General features: G+C 38.0%; 3 protein-coding genes and 1 pseudogene across 5 annotated transcripts; all 4 read left to right on the forward strand.

Moving 5' to 3' along the window:
- The first annotated feature begins 1,797 nt into the window (after positions 1–1,797).
- LOC126601135 (strigolactone esterase D14-like) lies at positions 1,798–3,656 on the forward strand. The gene is made up of 2 exons (XM_050267796.1): positions 1,798–2,290; positions 2,942–3,656. Exons 1-2 carry the CDS (start codon positions 1,893–1,895, stop codon positions 3,399–3,401), a joined length of 858 nt encoding a protein of 285 aa, XP_050123753.1. The 5' UTR covers positions 1,798–1,892; the 3' UTR covers positions 3,402–3,656.
- Positions 3,657–5,009: 1,353 nt separating this feature from the next.
- LOC126604749 (3-hydroxyisobutyryl-CoA hydrolase-like protein 3, mitochondrial) lies at positions 5,010–8,940 on the forward strand. Of its 2 annotated transcripts, none has more exons than XM_050272053.1 (10): positions 5,010–5,420; positions 5,658–5,759; positions 5,937–6,001; positions 6,851–6,985; positions 7,060–7,156; positions 7,415–7,544; positions 7,685–7,863; positions 8,028–8,155; positions 8,236–8,382; positions 8,650–8,940. In XM_050272053.1, the coding sequence occupies exons 1-10, from the start codon at positions 5,183–5,185 to the stop codon at positions 8,749–8,751; spliced, it is 1,323 nt and encodes a 440-aa protein (XP_050128010.1). In that variant the 5' UTR covers positions 5,010–5,182; the 3' UTR covers positions 8,752–8,940. The 2 variants fall into 2 exon arrangements, with proteins under 2 accessions (XP_050128010.1, XP_050128011.1); XM_050272054.1 differs by having other exon boundaries at positions 5,013–5,420; positions 8,281–8,382.
- A 429-nt stretch (positions 8,941–9,369) lies between these two features.
- On the forward strand, positions 9,370–12,325 carry LOC126604750 (nudix hydrolase 20, chloroplastic-like). 2 transcript variants are annotated; one of them, XM_050272056.1, is made up of 9 exons: positions 9,370–9,792; positions 9,905–9,969; positions 10,046–10,235; positions 10,362–10,442; positions 10,879–11,004; positions 11,330–11,409; positions 11,488–11,603; positions 11,792–11,912; positions 12,081–12,325. In XM_050272056.1, the coding sequence occupies exons 1-9, from the start codon at positions 9,505–9,507 to the stop codon at positions 12,133–12,135; spliced, it is 1,122 nt and encodes a 373-aa protein (XP_050128013.1). In that variant the 5' UTR covers positions 9,370–9,504; the 3' UTR covers positions 12,136–12,325. The 2 variants fall into 2 exon arrangements, with proteins under 2 accessions (XP_050128013.1, XP_050128012.1); XM_050272055.1 differs by having other exon boundaries at positions 9,372–9,792; positions 12,086–12,325.
- A 299-nt stretch (positions 12,326–12,624) lies between these two features.
- On the forward strand, positions 12,625–13,946 carry LOC126602704 (3-hydroxyisobutyryl-CoA hydrolase-like protein 3, mitochondrial; annotated as a pseudogene).
- Positions 13,947–19,225: the final 5,279 nt, after the last annotated feature.

Genomic DNA, 19,225 nt, shown 5'->3' on the forward strand with positions numbered 1-19,225 from the left:
CTAACTCTTGGAAACGGGAGAGAGAATTAAGCCTTTTTTCTTATGTCGGTACAATTAAGAGGATAAGGGCAACCTTGTTGTAGAAGCGGTCATGTGCTTTGCTTTGTCACCTGCATAACATTTAAATGAAAATAGAAGCGTATTCGGAAAGGAAATTGTTATGGCTTATTAGATTAACACCCCACAAATTGTTGAATAAACCATACATACTTAATACACTCCATATTTACTTTTTCAATTAAAAGTTATCTTTATACACCCCACATACCTCTCCATAATACCCTCATGCCCCACATTCTCAAAACACACATTATATTTCTATATACATCCCAATTTCTTCAAATTTTATAATTCTCATTTTTAATTTTGATGGATTGAATCTAGATACTCTGCTGTTCCCAGGCTAATTACTTATGTGATTGACTTGTTTTTCGTTTCCAGCTTGAGAGCAAATTATCATTAACCGATTTGGACGCTAACACTTATCTTAAATTTTTTTTTTTTTTTATCTTTGTGCAGATTGGAAAATCTTATGTCACTTTCAAACTCAAGAATTATCCAAACTCAAGATCTTATGTAACTTTTCTATAACAAAAGAAATAAAAAATAAAAAAAATTATCAAAAGTTTCAAGCTATTGGCATTGCAATTCACAGAGCTGGTTCAAAGGTATAAACTTTGAAGTTTTTCGACATAGTAAATGCCGGGATGTGATAAAATGTGTGGTTGGAGAGAAAATAATTTCTTGCCACAGTGATTAATAGCATTGCATATTCATAGACATTTTGTTAGGTTTTTCTCAATCTATGTGTTTGTAGTTTCATTAGTTAGGATTTTGTTCAACAATGGAGGGTGGAATGGTTTTGATAATTGAAGAAGATAAATAATACGTTAAAAGTGATGTGGGGTGTATTTGGAAATTTCCTTTTTTTTTTTAACTTTATAAGGTCGAAATTGTCATTGCATAGTAGAATAAATAAGTAATTTAATATTGAATTTTTTGTGGGGGTGCATTCAACAATATGTGGGGTGCTAATAAAAAAGGCCAACTGTTCTGAGCACTCCAAAAATCTTATTCTACAATTCAAACTTTCTATATTAGGAAAGAAAAATACACTTGTGAGGAATGTATAATGAGATTTTTGAAGTGCCAATAATACTTCCCTTCTAAAAACCCAAAACAAAAATATGTGATCTTAAATATGCCTAAAGCACATATGGTCAATTTATTTAAACAAAATATTGAGAAAGAATTATACTTGACCCATTTAATTCAACAAAAACTAGTCACATCTAATTTATGTTCATCTTGTCAATCTAGTTCGAGAACACAAAACCATGTAAGCCTATACATTTAAGTCTAAAACGTTACAAGAATATATAGTTTTTGGCATAATAAAAAGTAGTATAATTTGCACTCATCAACCATCAAGGTTCTTTCCAGCTACAAAACTATATGCAATAACTTCACACGTTTTAAAATCAATATTTGGTAAAATAAAAATACTATTTATTCACCAAGCAATACACATCTGAATTATTAACCACACTAATTAAGTATTCTTATTTGTCACTTAGTACTACGGTCTAGTGATATTTTTCTTTACTTGTAAGTGAAAGGTGTTAGATTCGATTATCGCAAAAAACGAATTTGAACCACTGTGAGGCTAAGCCTATTTCCTCCCTTTAGTATAGATAATATCAATTGTTTAGAAAGAAAAAAAAATTCCTATTCATCCCCATTTGCCCAAAATTAATCCATTCTTGTTCCTATAAAATGGAGACTAGAGCAAAACACAGTTTGTTCTAGCCATCCCCCTTCCATCTCTCTCTCTCTCTCTCTCTCTCTCTCTCTCTCTCTCTCGGTTAATACTTCATAAAAAAACCACAAAAATGGTGCTAGAAAAAAACCTTTCGACCGCCATGAACGCAAGAATCGTGGGCTCGGGTGTTGAAGCGGTGGTTCTGGCACATGGTTACGGAGGAGACCAGTCTGTGTGGGACAAAATCGTGCCCTACTTGGCTCAGCTTTACCGTGTTCTTGTTTTCGACTGGCCTTTCTCCGGCGCTGTGAATAATAAGGAAGGTGATGACCTGAAACTGTTTGATCCAGCTGGGAAATATTCCTCCTATGACGCATTTGCCCTTGACCTAATTGCTCTCTTAGACGAGTTCAACCTAAAATCTACTGTCTTTGTTGGTCATTCCATGTCTGGTATGATTGGATGTATTGCTTCAGTTAAAAGACCTGACCTCTTTAAGTCCCTCATCCTCATTGGAGCTTCTCCTAGGTACTTTCTCACTCTTATATACAACTTTCTCTCTCTATTTCTCTAATTTTTTATTGAATATTCAAGCATATACAGAGGTTTTTATTTTGTTCCAGGTTTTTTTGCATCAATTAATCCATTTATAATTTCCTTAGTGAAAATTTCTCCATCATTTTGTTTTAGTCCTTGTCTAACTTTGTGTTAGACACTTCAAACATCCAGTTATTTATATAAAATTATGTTACGTTAATGCTCGAATTTTGTGCGGATGTGCCCAAAATATGAACAGTAAATCCTAATTTTGAGCAAAACTCTTGCGTTGATCAACTGAAAATGGCAAAAATTATATTGCCAATCGACCGAAAAGAACAATCTAACCACCGCTGCAGGCATCCACACGAAAGACATGACGTAAAGGTCCATAAAGAGAAACGTTGTATATACATACGTACACACATACATACATACATACATACATACATACATACATACATACACACATACATACATGCATGCATGCATATATGTTTATATTTGTGGTCACAAATGAATTAATATCAGTAATATATGAGAGTGCCTTTACTCTGTCTTGTCTCTATATAAAATATAATCACATTTTTGGGTCCACATTTATATGAACAAAGAAATCATATTAATTCAATACATTTGTAGGTATATAAATATAGACGACTATGAAGGTGGGTTTGAGATGTCAGATATCACACAGATCATCTCAGCCATAGAATCCAACTATCACAACTGGGCTGCCAGCTTCGCCACACTTGCTGTGGGCACAAATGACCCTCTCTCGGTCGAAAAATTCGTCAAGTGCCTGCGCAGAATGAGGCCTGAAATTGCCCTCGCCTTGGCGAAAACCGTCTTTTACAGCGACCATAGAGACATTATAGACAAGGTCTCGACTCCATGCACCATCATCAGCACCAGCAGCGACATTGTTGCTCCAAAATCGGTTGCGTTCTACATGCAGAAGAAGATGAAGGAAAACCCTAATGTCAAGATTATAAATACAGACGGGCATTTCCCGCAGTTGACTGCACACCTTGAGCTTCTTGATGTGCTAGGACAAGTCTTGGGGCTTAAATTTGATCAAGATCCTTATATCATTGGCTAAAAATTATACAAGCGGACTATATTAATTAGTTAATTTCTCTAGGTAAGTAGTAGCTAGGTAGCTAGAATAATTTGTCTGGTGAAAGACGTCCGCTGCAAAGGGTTAATAGCTGAAGTAATTAAGAATATTCACTTATACACTCGAAATTATATGTTTAAGTTGTCAATCGTCAAAATAGTTTGTATCAAAAGACTAGAATGGAGAATGTTTAGCATGTAAAATATTATGTATGGTTAATGTGTACTTTTAGTTTCAGAGTTATTTGCTAATAGATAATGTTTAGCTCGTTCCCTTGGAGAGATTTTTCAGTGTGACCGTCATACGAGATGGTACACCACGTGTTATTATATAAATGGTGAAATATGTGTGTTAAAAAGTTAATTACTTAAAAAATAAAATTTCTCATCACTCACATAAAAACACTTGGTATACCATTCGTGTTCCCGTCACAACTAAAAATTTCTCGTTCCCTTGTAAGTAATGATTTTACTCTTACCTACCAGTCACGGTTTGATGTACACGTGTGAAGAAACTTTTAGTTTGTGTTATGAATTATTTTTATATACGTGTCAAACTGAAATTTTCCGTGCTTTTTGTTACTTTGTTTATGACCAAAAGATACATTTTCGTTTCTTTTTCATTTTGGTAAATGAGCAGGCAACCCCTAAAGAACATGAACATCAAATGGCATAAGAGCACTTCCAGCGTCGGAGCCCTCCTCCCAGGCTATTCATTATTTAATCCACCCAATGAACAGTAATTGCCCTTAATGAACAGTAATCGCCTTTTGCATCTCCACCATTGCACTTGAATAGCCTTGGCAATTGACAATAAAATATTAGTATTTTATTTATAAAATAATACAAAATAATTTTATTTGTAATCCAATCCCAATTGGCAGCTCCTCTCTCATCCCTCCCTCCCTCTATCTCATTCATTCTCCCAAATCCAATCCCAATTCGTTTTCTCAAGAATACAAAGAGGAGATTTTCTTTGCAAATTTGTGTGAGCTTTAAGAGGATGAAGGCTATGGAGGAAGTTGCGGAGGAAAACGAAGTTAAGCCTTTGATCGCCGAGCAATTGGAGCTGTACGAGTCGCAGTCCAAGTCCGAGTCCGAATCCGATGACAGCGTAGACGAAGAGGAGGAGGACGCCGACGAGGACGATGACGATGTTTTGGAGGTCGTACAGTCGTCTGGTGGCCCTCCGATTCACTTGGTAGGCATCTGACATTAGCCCACATCAGACAACCTTCGGGCGCTCGGGCATGCACGAATCAACGGGCCTGGAGCTCGGACCTACTCGGGCTCGCTTGCCAGCCAACGCTGGACTTCCTTCCTCGGGCAATTAGACCCTGTTCCGCAACCTGTCCCTCGAGCAGTTGCTCCTGCTGGAGCTGCTCTAAAGGCCCTACACAACCAAGATTTAGGAAAGTTCTCATTTCTCTGATGAAAAAACGGATTCACGTTTTGGGCTACCTGTCATTTCTTAAATTGGGCTTCACTTTTAGATTTAGCTGGCCCAATAACGTGCCTCATGTTGTGGTCACAAAAAACCGTAATACCGTTAACACCCTCCGGCCACACAGCACAACCCATTCGCTAGTTGCTACCCGCCCGCCACCGCGCACTATCACAACTTTCACTTCGTCACCACGACGGTTCTTTTCCCGGTAATTTAACCGAAACATCAAGGGTAATCTGGTCCAGAAACACCAAATCTCTCTCTCTCTCTCTCTCTACACCCTGAATCACTGACACAGTCACTCTCGAACAGAAGTAATGCGAATCTTATTCGGACGAGCGACCCAAATTCTGAGCAAATCGTCTTCCGCTTTCTTCTTCTTCCTCAATCCAAATTCCAAACTCTCTCTGTGCAAACTCTCCGAATCCCCTCTCCTTCTCCGAACCTTCGCGATCATGGCCTCCGCCGACGAGTTCGTCAAGGGCAGTGTCCACCCGAACGGCGTCGCAGTCATCACCCTCGATCGCCCCCGAGCTCTCAACGCCATGAACCTAGGTACCCACACGCAGACATATATATATATATATATATATATATATATTATATCTGTAATTGCTTTTGCATTTGGAGCTGAAATTTTAAGCTTGAACTGTATTGCATCGTATTGATTACAGTTCTGTGTTATTGCATTTGTGATATGATGACGAAATTTTGGATTAAAATTTTGAATAAGTTAGCTTTTTATGAAGAAATTTGTGTTTCTGTTTGAGTGGGAATTGTTTGGAAACGCAGATATGGATGTGAAATACAAAAGCTATCTGGATGAATGGGAATCAGACCCGAGTGTGAAGTGTGTTCTTGTCGATAGCAGCTCGGCCCGTGCCTTTTGTGCTGGTAAACACGGAGAATCCGTATTTGAATACTTTCTTTCTCGGCAATTTTACACTTCCATTTTAGCATGTAGCTAAATAAGTTTTCCAATAGATGTATGTTTAGCTCTTTCGGTGGTTATCTTTGTTTTTTGGGTCTCATAGGTTAGGTTTTGAGAGTGACCTATCATGGTTAATGCAGGAATGGATATTAAAGGGGTTGTTGCCGAAATTCAAAAGGACAAAAACACACCTCTTGTGCCGAAGGTTTCTACATTACGCTTTGTTTTGAACTAGAATTGTTTCTTGTTTAGGTGCTTACGTGATAGATTGTTGGTCTTTGATGTGCGTGCTGTTTCATGTCATGATGTTTATTGTTTCACCTCATTGTTGCTTTTTGTGCTGCATTTTTCCCATGTAGAGATAGACGGTGTCCGTTAAGTTGGCATGTTGATTCATTGATAATTGATAACCCAGATTTTAGTTTACCTGCAGGCGGTGATGTGAAGCAGATCACGGCCAAAAACCAACTACCGGATATGGTTGTGGTCTAATTGTGTCCTTTTAAGTATATTTAATAACAGACTTATAACCTTATACAGTTTGCTAAAGTCCAGATAATATAAGGCGACTTCCTTCACTACCATATTAGATGTAATTTTGGTAATTTTCATAGTGAATAGAATTTACAACTAGCAATACGGTTTACCCTTGCAAAATCATTGATGATTAAGCCTTAATAGAAACAAACCAAGCCCGTTTTCACAAAATTCATGCATTAGAATCGTAATGACTTATTTGTTGATAGGCCTAAAATTTCGAAGGGAAAATGTCGTATAAATGTCATAAATTGCAGCTAAGATTGTGCTTTCAGCATGTATTTATTTGTTAGTCAATGTTGAATACATACGGCCATTTTTTTCTTTTCTAATTTCGTGTTTGACATTCTCGGGCAACCTACAAGTTACAACATATGATCATTTGTTTAGTTTTGATTTTGCTTGAACTTGGGTGATATGATTTGTATTGGTTGGATATTATTCATTTCTTTTCTGAGCTACCATTTGTCGTATTTTTAAGACTACCAACATGATATTTGGGTTGCACGTTTTTTAGGTATTCACTGCTGAGTATTCTCTAATATGTAAAATATCTGAGTACAAGAAGCCCTATATAAGCTTCATGGATGGCATAACAATGGGCTTTGGTATTGGCCTATCAGGTCATGGTCGCTACCGGATCATTACAGAGGTATTATTACCTTGTCAGACTACATTGCGGATTTTTGAATTTTGTGTGTCTAACTTTGTACGGATACATTTCAGAGAACTGTTCTTGCTATGCCAGAGAATGGAATTGGTTTGTTTCCAGATGTTGGGTTTTCACATATTGCGGCAAAGAGTCCAGGAGGAGGATCTGTAGGTATGCTTTTTCCATACTCAGACGCAACTTCTTTCCTATGACTGGAGCAAGCTGTTTTTCAAGCGTTGACATACTATAGTAGGCACTACAATCAGAATGTATATAAATCCAGATATTTTTACTAAAGTACTTCTTTGCTAAGGAGAAACTGTTTAGATTATAAGTATATAAAGAGAATGGCCTATACAATTTTTCTGTTAGCTTCATGCATCGATTCTTAGTCCTGTAGTTTGTTTTAACAGTGTTATGTCTTTCTAGGTGCTTATCTTGGACTGACTGGTAAAAGGATTTCAACACCATCGGATGCACTATATGTGGGTCTTGGGACACATTTTGTCCCATCTCAAAACTTAGGTTCTCTAAAGGAGGCCCTTTTGTCAACCAACTTGTATGTTTCTCTTCATTCTGTCTTCGTTCTTTTTTTCTTTCCTTCATATATCTGATGCACTAGTGGGGATTAATTTAGTTGGCATCATCCCATTGTCCAATACCTTTGTTGAGATAAAAGCAACGCCATTGTTGATGCAGTTCTCAGGATCCACATCAGGACATCGAAACAAATTTGACGAAATTCAGCAGCAACCCAGATTCTGAACCCCAACTTAAGTCGCTGCTGCCTCCAATAACTTCCACATTTGGTGCAAATAAGTCAGTTGTCGAGACAATTGATGAACTTAAAAAGCAGCAGCAGAGTTCAGATGCTACTGGTAACTTTGTCAATGCCATTTGTTTATTGATGATGAAATGAAATCTCTCATACTCTTCTATTGAAAGTTTGTATGTTGCTGGCGAGTAATTTTCTCTCAAATTGTGGTTTTCCTCTTTGTATTATTATTTTGTAGTTCTTGCCGATTCATTGTTTTGATTGCAGTGGTGGAGTGGGCTAATGAAGCTCTTCAAGGTCTTGGAAAGGGTGCTCCTTTTTCACTTTACCTGACACAAAATTATTTCTCCAAGGTTGCATCTGCGCTTGGGAAAAATGAGAATCAATTATCCACAGTGAGTCTGCAGTTTCTACCTTTTCGTTTCTTTCATCATGTGGCGGTTACATCCTTTTGATAGTTGTTGTGTCCTAGTAGCTCACAAATCGGAAAGTAACATGTGCCGAACTTGGCCAACACCAGTTAACAGGTGTGATGAAAACTGAATATCGCGTTGCAATAAGATCGTCTTTGCGGAGTGATTTTGCTGAAGGTGTGCGCGCAGTTTTGGTGGACAAGGATCAGGTTTGTTCATTATGCTCAAGATTCATTACTATAAAAAGGCAGTAGAATGCAGCTTGAAGTTAATATTATGCTTTAAAATGTAGATGTTAGTTTACTTTAATTATCCGAATTATACAGTTTCCTTCTGAAAAGCACTCTCAATAGACGGAGTGCTGCAAGATAAACGGTTACTCTCTCTAATAAGACCATTTTGGTGAAATAATCATCTTATTTTCCGTTATATCAGAACAAATCCTTATCATTTGCTTTTGTTTATTACCAATGCAGAATCCAAAGTGGAACCCGTCAAAGTTAGAAGAGGTTAATCAAAGCGAAGTTGAAGCTCTATTCGAGCCATTGAGCCCGAACGTTGAGGAGTTGAGCGTGTGATGGATTGGCATGTGAAAACGGAACTGTTGAAATATATTTACCGTTGTGGAAACTAAGTTTAATGAAAGTACTTGAGAAGAAAGCACTTTCACTTGGACGCTTTTAGTGCTTTTGTACTGCGTTGTACGTGGCCAGTTATGAACTAAAATTGTGATAGTGATTATATGCATAGACTTGTTCGAATATGAATTATGCTTCTCGTTTCTGAACGTTTTTTTTTTTTTTTTTTTTTACAAACGATATTATCTACAATAAAGGAACGAGGTTGATTTAGCCTCACAATAGGTTTAGCTTCACAATGAACTATCAATAATGTCTATGTGAGTCTTACCGGCCTCCGCAAGAATGGACTGGTGTGACGAACTCATCAATTGATCTTTTTTTTTCTTTAATTTTTTAAAGTCCGACCATGTGACGCTTCTATTCAAATATTCACATCTGATGTAGCGCGTTTGCTAGCTAAAGATTGACTGACCAAAATGTCGTAATTGGATGTAAAGAGTAGTTTTACCTTTTTTTTTTTTTGGGGAAAAACTGGACATTGAATTCCAGAATAGTTTTACCTTTTGTAAAGATTAATTGACCCAAATGTCTTAATTGGATGTAAAAGATAGTTTCCCATTGGACAACGTCGGTTTTTTTCTTTAAAAAGGAAACGAGTTGGTAGCTTCGCCCACTGGCCACGGTGGTGGTTGGATAACGTCGTTAAGTCCGTTGGTAATACTGTAAAATCAAGGAGTCGTACCCGCTCTCATGGCCTCCATCAGCGGCGGCAGTCTTCTCGTCGACTCTTTGGTCTCACGTTTCACTGCCAAAGCTTTTCGCGCGTTCCCCAACTCCCTCACGACGTCGCGTCCACTTCGATCCGCCCCCAAAGCTATTCACGAAATCCTCACTTCTCGCAGCGTATCTGTCTCTGCAGCCTCAGATGTCTTCACTTGGGACGACGTCCTCCGGATCTCCAAACCGGATGCCCTTCAGGACGACCCTTCAGATCTCAAAGGCTACTCTGACAAGATCAAAATCTGCAATCGCGGACTGGTAAGTTGCCCATTGCATTTTCTTAGCTGCCAAACAAACCTGATTGGTCGTTTTCATATCCAACCTCCCCCCGAAAAAAAAAAGATATAAATTTTATTGAAATATCTTGCAGGAATCTCAATCGGAGTTCATGCCGTTTGTGATTGAGGACCAAATTATTGGTTACATTCACAATGGGTAAGCTTAAATTCTGTGAATTCAAATACCCAATTCGATCAGATGCGTTGCTGAATAATTTTCCGAAATTATGCAGTTTTGCTGAGAAGTTACATAGTTTCAAGGACGTGTTTGTTTTCCCGCCAGAAAATTCAAATTCTGATGATGGTGGCGGCTCAATGACCTTGCATTCTTCACTGCGCACGGCGGAGGATAGGACGCGAGCGGTGGGAGATGTAATCAAAAGCTTAGGGGAAGAAGAACTGATTCCAGGTATAAGAAATGAGGTAATGATTTTGGTTGTACTGGCTGAAATGTGCTTATAATTTTAGAAAATTAGAAAAAACACCCCGACAACTATACGTTTTTACAGTTGAGTTTAACTTTGGAATCGTTTTTATCTGGATGATCAGCTATACCCGGTGGCATCATCCTTTGGGGCACCCATATGTTTCTCTCTAGAACGTGCTGCTGCGCCTTATTTCGGAATAAAGGTTTGTTTTTGCTCTTTGCGTAGCCTTTTTACCTTGGTCTAGGTTCTAAATTAGGATCTTTTTTTTATGAATGGCTAGCAAGCCATTTTGGCCATACTGATCTGTATATGAATGGAACTTGTTCATTGGATTTATTGGTGCTATGCACCTAGCTGCGCCTATGGTTTGTTAATAGATTGGCATGGATATTCTGTAAAAAGATTTTGATGAGGTTTGGAAGGTGACCAGTTGTGTGGTATTGTATTTGTGGTTCGAGGAGAGGAATATAAAAGCTTTTGAAGGGTTAAAGTTTTGGTGTTGGTGTTGAAGGATTAAGTAATCTGGTCGATTTTAAATGGTCACATAGAAGCCAGCTGACTGTTTTGTTGTTGTTACATTTGGTTTACGTGCTATTTTCATTTTATTTTGAACTTATTTATCTATACTTTTGGAATAGGCTTATGGAGTGCAAATGAATGGCTATGTTGAAAAGGATGGCCAGAAGTTTCTATGGATAGGGAAGAGAAGCCAACAGAAATCCACTTATCCAGGGATGCTTGATCAGCTCGTTGCTGGGGGACTGGTTTGTAATGAGATTTCATCTTGATACGAGGAATTTAGTTTCTGTTCTTTCACTATTTAGGCTGTGAAAGGGAGGTTGCTTTTGGCAACTAGAATAACTTTCATTACATGACATGTTCTTGAAATTAGACCGCTCTGGTGCACTTTGATGTGAAATGTAGTTGGTGAAACTACAAGATTGAAAAGTTAAACTTGACCTGAGAACTTGCCGGATTTTATTGTTGTAATCTGAAGCAAAGTGTTCCTTTACAAAAATGATAAAGCTTGCATAATCCTTTCATCACTAAACCTAATATCTAGTTCGCACCAATTTTTGATAATTGCAGCCTCACGGGGTTGCATGTGGGGAAAATGTTGTAAAGGAATGTGAAGAGGAAGCCGGAATACCCAGACCCATTTCCAGTGTGTAAGTTCTCTCTCTCGCTCTCTCTCTGTCTCGTACACTGATGGTGACGTTGATTTGAAAATGATCTCATGCATGCAGAGCTGTACCAGTTGGAGCTGTTTCTTATATGGACATTGATGGGTATAGATACAAAAGGGATGTTTTGTTTTGCTATGATTTAAAGCTTCCTGAGAGTTTCATGCCAAAGAATCAAGGTGAGACCTTTAGAGCTTAGCTTTTACAAATAGTAGTTGTAAACCATGCCTCGAGGTTTGCCCTTTTTCTCATCGTTTGATTTTGGATGATGAATTTTCGCCTGCCTTCATTCAAAACCATCCGCAATTTCCCCACTGATTGAGACAACTTGAACAATGCTGCATACTAAACATTTGAGATTTGACAGATGGAGAGGTGGAGAGCTTCAAGTTGATTCCAGTGACTCATGTTGCAAACATCATACGGAGGACGCAATTTTTCAAGCCAAATTGCTCTCTCGTCATCATTGACTTCCTTTTTCGACACGGGTATTTCACTTTCACAGCTGACATTCTTACAATAAGTGATCCTTTCCAAGAGAAACTCACACCTAGTGGATGCCACTATGGTGGTATCTCAAACCATTCATGCACGGCCAGGTATTTTAACTACTATGTGATGCCCTCATACGAATCTGATCACTGTTTTTTTATCAGTGCAGGTACATTAGGCCCGAGTCCTTCGGATACCTGGATCTGCTACAAAGTTTGAGGAGCGGCGATTGTTCTTAATTGTACATTTTTCTTCTTTGGTACTGCCTAAGTGTGTTTTTTTTTACTCTTCCCCAAAATTATCAAGAGCTAATGTTACAAACTAGGCAAATAAAGCAGCTATCTCCAAATGCAGCTGTTTCTTCTTCTCTGTGTCGCTCTTTAATTAAAATGAAATAATTGGCTTAAAATTTGCCTCGTGTTTTTTCTTCTTCTTCTCCGTCTCTTTTTTTTTCCTTTCCCTTTTGTCAACCGACTTGCATGCTTCTTCTTTGCTACATTCGTTCTTGTCCTTCAGAATTTCTTGAGGTGCCTGCAAAGACCGAAGACGGTTGCAATGACACGCCCTGATCCCGGTGTCATTTGGACACCAGGATGGACATGTGTTGGCCGACACCCGAGGGTGATGAAAGCGATCCTAACATGCCTATGCTAAGGACATGTAAATGCATGCAATTACATTGCGGATTTTTGAATTTTGTGTGTCTAACCTTGTAAAGATACATTTCGGAGAACTGCTCTTGCTATGCCAGAGAATGGAATTGGGTTTTCCCATATAGCGGCAAAGAGTCCAGGGGGAGGATCTGTAGGTATGCTTTTTCTATCCTCAGACGCAATTTCTTTCCTTTGACTGGAGCATGCTGTTTTTCAAGCGTTGACATACTATAGTACGCACTACAATCAGAAGGTATATAAATCTAGATATTTTTACTCTAGTATTTCATTACTAAGGAGAAACCGTTTAGATTATAATTATATAAGGAGAATGGCCTATACAATTTCTCTGTTAGCTTCATGCATCAATTCTTAGTTCTGTAGTTTGTTTTAACAGTGTTATGTCTTTCTAGGTGCTTATCTTGGACTGACTGGTAAAAGGATTTCAACAACATCGGATGCACTATATGCACATTTTGTCCCATCTCAAACCTTAGGTTCTCTAAAGGAGGCCCTTTTGTCAACCAACTTGTATGTTTCTCTTCATTCTGTCTTCGTTCTTTTTTTCTTTCCTTCATATATCTGATGCACTAGTGGGGATTAATTTAGTTGGCATCATCCCATTGTCCAATACCTTTGTTGAGATAAAAGCAACGCCATTGTTGATGCAGTTCTCAGGATCCACATCAGGACATCGAAACAAATTTGACGAAATTCAGCAGCAACCCAGATTCTGAACCCCAACTTAAGTCGCTGCTGCCTCCAATAACTTCCACATTTGGTGCAAATAAGTCAGTTGTCGAGACAATTGATGAACTTAAAAAGCAGCAGCAGAGTTCAGATGCTACTGGTAACTTTGTCAATGCCATTTGTTTATTGATAATGAAATGAAATCTCATGTACTCTTCTATTGAAAGTTTGTATGTCACTGTCGAGTATTTTTCTCTCAAATTGTGGTTTTCCTTTTTGTATTATTATTTTGTTGTTCTAGCCGATTCCTTGTTTTTATTGCAGTGGTGGAGTGGGCTAATGAAACTCTTCAAGGTCTTGGAAAGGTTGCTTCTTTTTCACTTTACTTGACACAAAATTATTTCTCCAAGTTGCATCTGCGCTTGGGAAAAATGAGAATCAATTATCCGCAGTGAGTGTGCAGTTTCTACCTTTTCGTTTCTTTCACCATGTGGCGGTCACATCCTTTTGATAGGTGTTGTGTTCTAGTAGCTCACAAATCTGAAACTAACATGTGCTGTACTTGGTCAATACCAGTTAACTGGTGTGATGAAAATTGAATATCGCGTTGCAATAAGATCGTCTTTGCAGAGTGATTTTGCTGAAGGTGTGCGGGCAGTTTTGGTGGACTAGGATCGGGTTTGTTAATTATGCTCAAGGTTCCTTGCTATATAAAGGCAGTAGAATGCAGCTTGAAAATAAGGATTATGCTCGAAAGTATAGATGTGTTGTAAAAAGTGGGTATGTTTGCCCACATGTGTATAGTAAAGTATCACATGTGTATAGTATAGACTCACAAGCTAAATAGTAATCATTTTGTAATTTTCCATTGAAGTGGCTCTATAAATAGAGCACTTCAATTGTTCAAAGTTAGAGGAGAACATCAAGAAGAGAAAAGGAAGAAATATAATACTCTCAGTATCCCTCATTTTCTAATATTGGCAATATTTTTGTCAGTGTGATATTTTGCACCACTTCGTTCTCGTTCTTACTAAAGGTTATTTATCTACTTTTGCCTATTTATAACACGTTATCAGTACGACTCTGTAATAATTTCTCATTTCCCTTCATCGAAAGAAAAAAAAAAAGTTTCCTCTAAGGTTTTTACTGTTCTTCTTCTTCCTCTGCCTCAATTGCTGGATATATCCTTGCGAAGAACTATTTGGACCATGTTTACTTCTAGTTTTCAATCTAACAGTTACTTATATCTTTGATTTTTTGTTTGGTGTAACTCTTGACTATTAACTAAATGTTTATTTATGCAATTTAAGATGGTGCGATATCATCGCCTATCTTGGACTGCAGATCTAATTTTACTGCAAAGTTTAAGTAGAGTGGTATAATCGCCCACTCTATCCTGCATATTTAAATTTACCTGCTATTTAATTTTATCGCAATTTTAGGCGGTGTGGAATAATCACCTACTCTGCTCTGCATATTTAAATTTTATCGCAATTTTAGGCGGTGTGGAATAATCACCCACTCTGCTCTGCATATTTAAATTTTATCGCAATTTCAGATGGTGCGGTATAATCGTCCATCCTGCTTTGTATATTTAAATTTTATCGCAATTTCAGGTGGTGCGGTATAATCGTCCACCCTGCTTTGCATATTTAAATTTTATCGCAATTTTAGGTGGTGCAGTATAATCATCCACCTTACTCTACATATTTAAATTTTCCTGCTGTTTTAAAGTAGTGCGGAATAATCGCCCATCCTTTACTTGTTTCGATGAGAATGGTGCGGTACAATTGTCCTTCTCATTAATCATGTAAATCTCGAGCTTGAAGTTTCGAGTACTTAACATTTTGGCCTGAAGATCAAAAATTTGTAAGAACCAGAAGTTCTAACAGTGTACTCCTCCAGAACACATATTATTGCAAGTTCTTACACATCTTATTTTTCTTTCAGAAAAGAAAATGGCAAACTTGGCAAAGCTTGATTTTGCTGCCCTGGACATTACTGGAAAGAATTACCTTACCTGGGTACTGGATAACAAGATCCATCTGGAAGCAGCGAATCTTGGAGATACCATCAGGGAAGAGAGCAGCTCATCATCTCAAGATCGGGCAAATGCCATGATTTTTATTCGTCGCCATCTTAATGAGGCACTAAAGAGCGAGTATTTAACGGTTGAAGATTCGTTAGCCTTCTGAAAGGCCTTGAGAAACAAATACAATCACCAGACAATTGTGATTCTTTTAAGAGCTCGCTATGACTGGACTCACCTAAGGATCCAGGATTTCAAGTCAGTGGCTGAGTACAATTCGTCGTTGTTCAGAATTACCTCTCAGATGAAGCTCTGTGGGGATACTATTACTGAGGAGATGTTATTGGAAAAGAATTTCAGTACATTTCATGCCTCTAACATGCTCCTACAACAGCAGTATAGAGCGCGATGCTTCATTGAATACAACCCGCTGATATGTGTGCTCCTGGTAGCTGAACAAAACAATAAGCTCCTGATGAAAAACCATAATTCCCGACCTACTGGATCAGCACCGTTCCCAGAAGTGAATGCTGCTTCCCTTGAAAGGAATACCATATCCTCCCGTGGCAATAATTACAAACGATGACGTGGCCACAAGCAAGGCTGGTGGAAAGGGAAAGGCAAGAACCATGGTGTCCGGTTTCACAACCAGTTTCACAACCAGGTTCCAAGGCATAATCTAGGCCCAAGCTTTAAAAATGCAAATCGCCAGAAATGAAAAGCTCATATGAACACTCCTAGAAATCCTAAAGGAGGTTGTCATAGGTGTGGTGGCAACGAACATTGGGCGCGTACTTGTCGCACCCCAAAGCATCTGGTGGAACTGTATCAAGCTTCTTTCAAGGAGAAGGGTGTCGATATCAATTTCTTCGACCAGGTTCAACCAATGGAAACACCTGATCCAGTGACCAATTTATCAGGACAGTTAAACACAACCCACCTGAATGCTACAGACTTTATTAATGAAAGAGGGAATGAAGTTTATGGGTCTAATTGAATTATTTATGTTTAATGTACTCTTGTTATTTGTGCTTGTGGTTTAATGCTCGCATTTTCAATTCAATAAAAGTAGTATTCCAGTATGAATAAACTGCTTTTTCTTTACTCAGAGAACATGGATAAAAATTATGGTTATTCTCAAAACAAGAGCAATGGCGGAGACTTTTGTCTTGCAGACAGCGTAACCCACCTGGATGCTACAGACTTTATTAATGAAAGAGGGAATGAAGTTTATGGGTCCGATTGAATTATTTATGTTTAATGTACTCTTGTTATTTGTCCTTGTGGTTTAATGCTCGCATTTTCAATTCAATAAAAGTAGTATTCCAGTATGAATAAACTGCTTTTTCTTTACTCAGAGAACATGGATAAAAATTATGGTTATTCTCAAAACAAGAGCAATGACGAAGACTTTTGTCTTGCAGACAGCGCAACCACGCATTCAATACTTTGAGATCGAATTTCTCGAATTTGGTACTTGCAAAAGTACAATATCAGGTCAATCAGATGTAATTAAAGGCTCAAGAAAAGCCCAGATTATGTTACCAAATGGAACAATATTATCCATAAAGAATGCATTATATGCTACTCGATTCATTCGAAATTTGTTGAGTTTAAAGACATACGTCTGAATGAATACCACATTGAAACGAAAAGTGTAGAAAATGTGGAATATTTATGCATTACCTCCAATGATACCCAGAAGTGTATATTGGAGAAGTTTCATGGTTTATAGAGTGGATTGTATTATACATACATAAAGACAGTTGAGGTATATACTGTCATGAACTAGAAGTTCATTGATTCAAAGGTTTATATGCTTTGACATGATCGTTTAGGTCATCCAGGATCTACCATGATGCGTAGAATCATTACCAACTCTAATGGACATCCATTATTGAGCAGACATATTGATGTCTTAAATGATAACCCTTGCAAGGCTTGTTCCTTAGGGAAGTTAGTAATTAGACTATCACAACTAAAGGTTGATGATGAATCCCCATCATTTTTGTAAAGAATTCAAGGGGATATTTGTGGTCCTATTCAACCACCTTGTGGACCATTTCGATATTTTATGATTTTGGTTGATGCATCTACCTGATGGTCACATGCTTGCCTATTGTCTACTCGAAATGTAGCTTTTGCGAGAGTTCTTGCTCAGATAATTAAGTTGCGAGCACAGTTCCCAGATCATCCCATTAAGTCCATTTGACTTGATAACGCTGGTGAATTTACGTCTCAAACCTTTGATGATTACTGCATGGCACTGGGTATTGATGTTGAACATCATGTTCCTTATGTCCATACCCAAAATGGTTTAGCAGATGCATTTATCAAGCGGCTTCAATTAATAGCCCGCACTCTGCTCATGAAAACGAAATTGCTGGTCTCTGCATAGGGACATGTCATCTTACATGCATTATCATTTGTTCGACTGAGACTTATAGCCAACCACCAATACTCATCAATACAACTCGTGTTTGGACATCAGTCAAATATTTCACATTTATGAGTTTTTGGTTGTGTTGTTTATGTGCCTATTGCACAGCCACAACGAACTAAAATGGGACCTCAGCGCAGACTGGGAATTTATGTGGGTTTTGATTCATCATCTATCATTAGATATTTGGAACCTTTGACTAGTGATATGTTTACAGCTCGTTTTGCTAATTGTCATTTTGATGAGATAGTTTTTCGGTCGTTAGGGGGAGAAAAGACCGTTCCAGAAGAACGGCAAAAGCTGACATGGGTTGTTCCCACCTTATCTTATTTTGATCCACGAAGCACTCAATGTGAAAATGAAGTGAAAATGATCGTTCATCTTCAAGGTATTGCTAATCAAATGTCAGATCCATTTAATGATGCTTCGAAAGTGACATAGTCACATATACCAGCTGCAAACGCACCAGTAAGGATTGATGTCCTTGTTGGACAAAATAAAGTGGCAGCGAATGATTCATCTAGTGCATGACTGAAGTGTGGTAGACCCCCAGGTTCAAAAGATTCAGCCCCTCGAAAGAGAAAGATGAGGGCACAGTTGAACCCAAATGATATCATTCAAGAAAAGAAATTGAATGATAAATCCACAATTTATGATTCTGTACTTCTAGAAAAAGAAAATGTCCTTGATGAAACACATGTCCCTGAAGAGACAGAAGTACATGAAAGCAAAGAAATATCCATAAATTATGCATGTACTAATGAATTGTGGGATCGAAATGAAATAATCATTGACGACATCTTTGCATTTGCAATAGCCATTGAAATTATATTAAGTGATGATTGAGCATCGCTCTGTTGATGAATGCAGACAAAGACAAGATTGGCCTAAGTGGAAAGATGCAATCTAGGCAGAATTAAATTTCTTGGAAAGACGAAGTGTTTTTGGACCAGTAGTCTAAACCCCGCCTGGTGTGAACCCCGTAGGTTACAAATGGGTATTCACAAGGAAACGCAACAAGAAAAACGAGATTGCAAGATATAAAGCACGACTCGTTGCACAAGGTTTTTTACAAAGACCTGGAATTGATTATGAAGAGACATACTCTCCTGTAATGGACGCAATTACGTTCCATTACTTAATAAGTTTGGTGATTTCAGAAAAACTTGACATGCGACTTATGGATGTCATCACTGCGTATTTATATGGAGAATTAGATACTGACATATATATGAAAGTCCCAGAAAGACTTAAGTTGCTTGGAGTAACTAACAAACCACGAGGTATGTTCTTAATCAAATTAAGGCGATCACTGTATGGGCTGAAACAATCTGGGCGAATGTGGTATAATCGTCTCAGTGAGTATTTGATTAAAGAAGGATATGTCAACAATGTCATCTGCCCTTGTGTGTTCATTAAGAAATCAAATAATGGATTTGCTATAGTGGCATTATACGTCGATGATATGAACCTAGTTGGAACCCCTGAAAAGCTCAA

This window comes from Malus sylvestris, chromosome 15, assembly GCF_916048215.2.
Source record: "Malus sylvestris chromosome 15, drMalSylv7.2, whole genome shotgun sequence".
Classification (NCBI taxonomy): Eukaryota; Viridiplantae; Streptophyta; class Magnoliopsida; order Rosales; family Rosaceae; genus Malus; species Malus sylvestris.

Bases quoted from the DNA above. Each gene is read 5' to 3' on its own strand.
- LOC126604750 (XM_050272055.1), top strand. From the start codon at position 9,505: ATGGCCTCCATCAGCGGCGGCAGTCTTCTCGTCGACTCTTTGGTCTCA. The intron at 9,793-9,904 runs GTAAGTTGCCCA...AATATCTTGCAG, and splicing joins AAATCTGCAATCGCGGACTG to GAATCTCAATCGGAGTTCAT. The intron at 9,970-10,045 runs GTAAGCTTAAAT...GAAATTATGCAG, and splicing joins ATTGGTTACATTCACAATGG to TTTTGCTGAGAAGTTACATA.
- LOC126604749 (XM_050272053.1), top strand. From the start codon at position 5,183: ATGCGAATCTTATTCGGACGAGCGACCCAAATTCTGAGCAAATCGTCT. The intron at 5,421-5,657 runs GTACCCACACGC...TTGGAAACGCAG, and splicing joins TCTCAACGCCATGAACCTAG to ATATGGATGTGAAATACAAA. The intron at 6,986-7,059 runs GTATTATTACCT...GATACATTTCAG, and splicing joins GCTACCGGATCATTACAGAG to AGAACTGTTCTTGCTATGCC.
- LOC126601135 (XM_050267796.1), top strand. From the start codon at position 1,893: ATGGTGCTAGAAAAAAACCTTTCGACCGCCATGAACGCAAGAATCGTG. The intron at 2,291-2,941 runs GTACTTTCTCAC...ATACATTTGTAG, and splicing joins CTCATTGGAGCTTCTCCTAG to GTATATAAATATAGACGACT.